This window comes from Sinocyclocheilus anshuiensis, unplaced genomic scaffold, assembly GCF_001515605.1.
Source record: "Sinocyclocheilus anshuiensis isolate Anshui unplaced genomic scaffold, SAMN03320099.WGS_v1.1 scaffold1099, whole genome shotgun sequence".
Classification (NCBI taxonomy): Eukaryota; Metazoa; Chordata; class Actinopteri; order Cypriniformes; family Cyprinidae; genus Sinocyclocheilus; species Sinocyclocheilus anshuiensis.
This window is the reverse complement of record NW_015546105.1, coordinates 655,145-657,532: the sequence shown is the minus strand read 5'-3', so window position 1 is coordinate 657,532 and position 2,388 is coordinate 655,145. Positions and strand designations below refer to the sequence as shown.

Here is a 2,388-nt window from a genome sequence, read left to right as displayed (position 1 = left end):
GTGTGTGTGTGTGTGTGTGTGTGTGTGTGTGTGTGTCATACAGTGCTGTTTTGTGCCACCACATGGTGGCAGCACACAATCAGCAGGCTGTGGTTGGAATGGAACACTTGCATACTGCATACTGCATTAAACGTTTTACCGTACATTTCTGCCATATGTAAATCAATTTGACATCACTGACATCACCACTGACAAGCTCCTACTAAATATATTGTAGAAACTTAATTTTCTGTAAAGCTGCTTTGCAACGATTTGTATCGTGAAAAGCACTAAACAAATAAACTTGAATTGAATTGAATTAAAAATATGTATGTACACATGTGTACACATTAAGGACTGATAAACACTTCAAACAGTAGTATGCTACAATGTAGAGCCGCACAATTAATAGAATTCCTAATCACGATTACAATCACAGATGCCACAATTACATAATCGTTCAAAGCGACAATTAATCGTTCAAAGTCCACTTATGTTTTTCTTTCTACGGGTTATCTTAAGGGTTTTTCCATTTGATTTAATTTTAGTTTTAGTATAACATTATAATACCATGCATGTGTTTTACTCTTTTTTTTTTTTTATTTAAAGAAGAAACAATCCTTTGTAAAGTTGACATTTGAGGCTTAATACTATAGAAAAGCAATAAAAGTTTTTTCAGTTAGAGTGTTTTCAGCTTGTTTATTTTCATATACAAATATGGCATGCAGTTGCTTCAAACGTGGTATAAACATAATTCAATGTAAATTGTGATAATCGTAATTAATAATCGCAATTACAATTTCAAGGGAATAATCAACAATTATGATTTGTCATAATCGTGCAGCCCTACTACAGTGTTGTCACATGACCTCATGATGTTGCATATTTAATATAGCAATTAGTGTCTGCTTATCTCAGAATTATTTATTTATTTAGTTTAATCCAATTTTATGGGTAAAAATGTCTTTCATTTTGGCAGGCCAATAGTTTTTTATTTGTATTGTATTCAATTGAGATTGACATTTTAATTTATTTGTCATACTAGAAATGGAAAATGAAATCAGGCATCTTGCATTGTGAGATACAATATCTGTATCTTTTATGCACAGTATCTGGGTTTTCCATATGAAACTAAATGTTCATACTGAGCATTATATTCTTATGTAAGAGTATGATTAGTATGCTAGTATGCTATTCTGAACATAGCTGTAGTGAACAGATTGATAATATGTGTGCGGCTTAAATGTTTTCAGTGTTAATTTTAGTATTATTTATGTACTTTTATGGTGTTCGATTAGCTTGATATTTTCTTTATATAGCTTGATATTTTATAGCTGTTATTTTTTTATATTTTCAATTTTCATTTTAGTAATTCATTATGTCCTTTTGTCAATTTTATTTGACGTTTAAGGTTTTTTTATATTTCTATTTCGCTTTAATTTTAAACTTTTATAATTTCAGTTTTAGTTTTAGCAATTTTAGTACTTTTTAACTTATTAATTTCAGTTAGTTGCCAAAGGAACATTTCTAATTTTCATTAAAGTTTTTTTATTTTTTTATATTTACATTTTATTTGATAAGTTTTTATGTTTACATTTTATTTCAGCCTTATTTCAATGACAGATTATTTCAGTTTCAGTTAACAAACAAACTAAATAAAGTGAAATAAATTCAGTTGGAAGCCAAATGTCTCGTATGACATGTAACGGCAGATCTTAATTGGAGCTCAGAGATTTGTACACTGAGTGTGACTTGTTTTGATTGATTGTCACATCCTCTCACAGGAAGTTCCAGGAGCAAGAGTGCCCACCCTCACCGGAGCCCACACGCAAAGAGAAGGATAAGAGTGGCTGCCATTGTGTGATTGTCTAATTGGCTTCTCACTGCCGCCACTCACCCAGCTGCTGTCACCGGTCCCTGCCCCCCCCCACCCTGCCTTCTGAAATCACGTCCTGTGCGGATGAACTCGCTGCCTTTCTACATGTGCATGTCTTCAAAACAGCAGTCTCAGTCATAGCCTTATCAGGGGCATTTGTGCCTCTAGGACTTCACTACTAGAAGAACCAAACTGACGAAATCTTGATCGAACTCACCATTCTACCTTCAACTAGAGTACTGACATCAGTGTGACCTAGAATATGGTAATCGTGCCCCAACACTAAACATCGCTTCTTACAAATTTGCTATAAAACACACACACAATTCCTTTTTTTTTGTATTTTGAAGAATTTTTTTCTCTTGCCTTGTGACATTTGTACTTTTGCTGAGATCGAAAGACTAAATGAAACACCACTGGGATTGCAGATGACTTTTAGTCTCCGATCTTTCACAAGATCTAGAGTGAGATGATGTTCTGAAGCTTTGTGTGTGTGTGTGTGTGTGTGTGTGTGTGTGTGTGTGTGTGTGTGT

The 2,388-nt window shown here is 33.6% G+C and overlaps 1 protein-coding gene across 1 annotated transcript in view; it reads left to right on the top strand.

Moving 5' to 3' along the window:
• Window positions 1–2,158, top strand: part of LOC107700612 (ras-related protein R-Ras2) — a 55,403-nt gene extending 53,245 nt beyond the window's left edge. Inside the window, exon 6 of the mRNA XM_016502344.1 lies at window positions 1,764–2,158. Coding sequence (XP_016357830.1) covers window positions 1,764–1,851 — 88 coding nt within the window. The 3' untranslated portion in view covers window positions 1,852–2,158. The remainder of the gene's footprint in view (window positions 1–1,763) is intronic.
• Window positions 2,159–2,388: the final 230 nt, after the last annotated feature.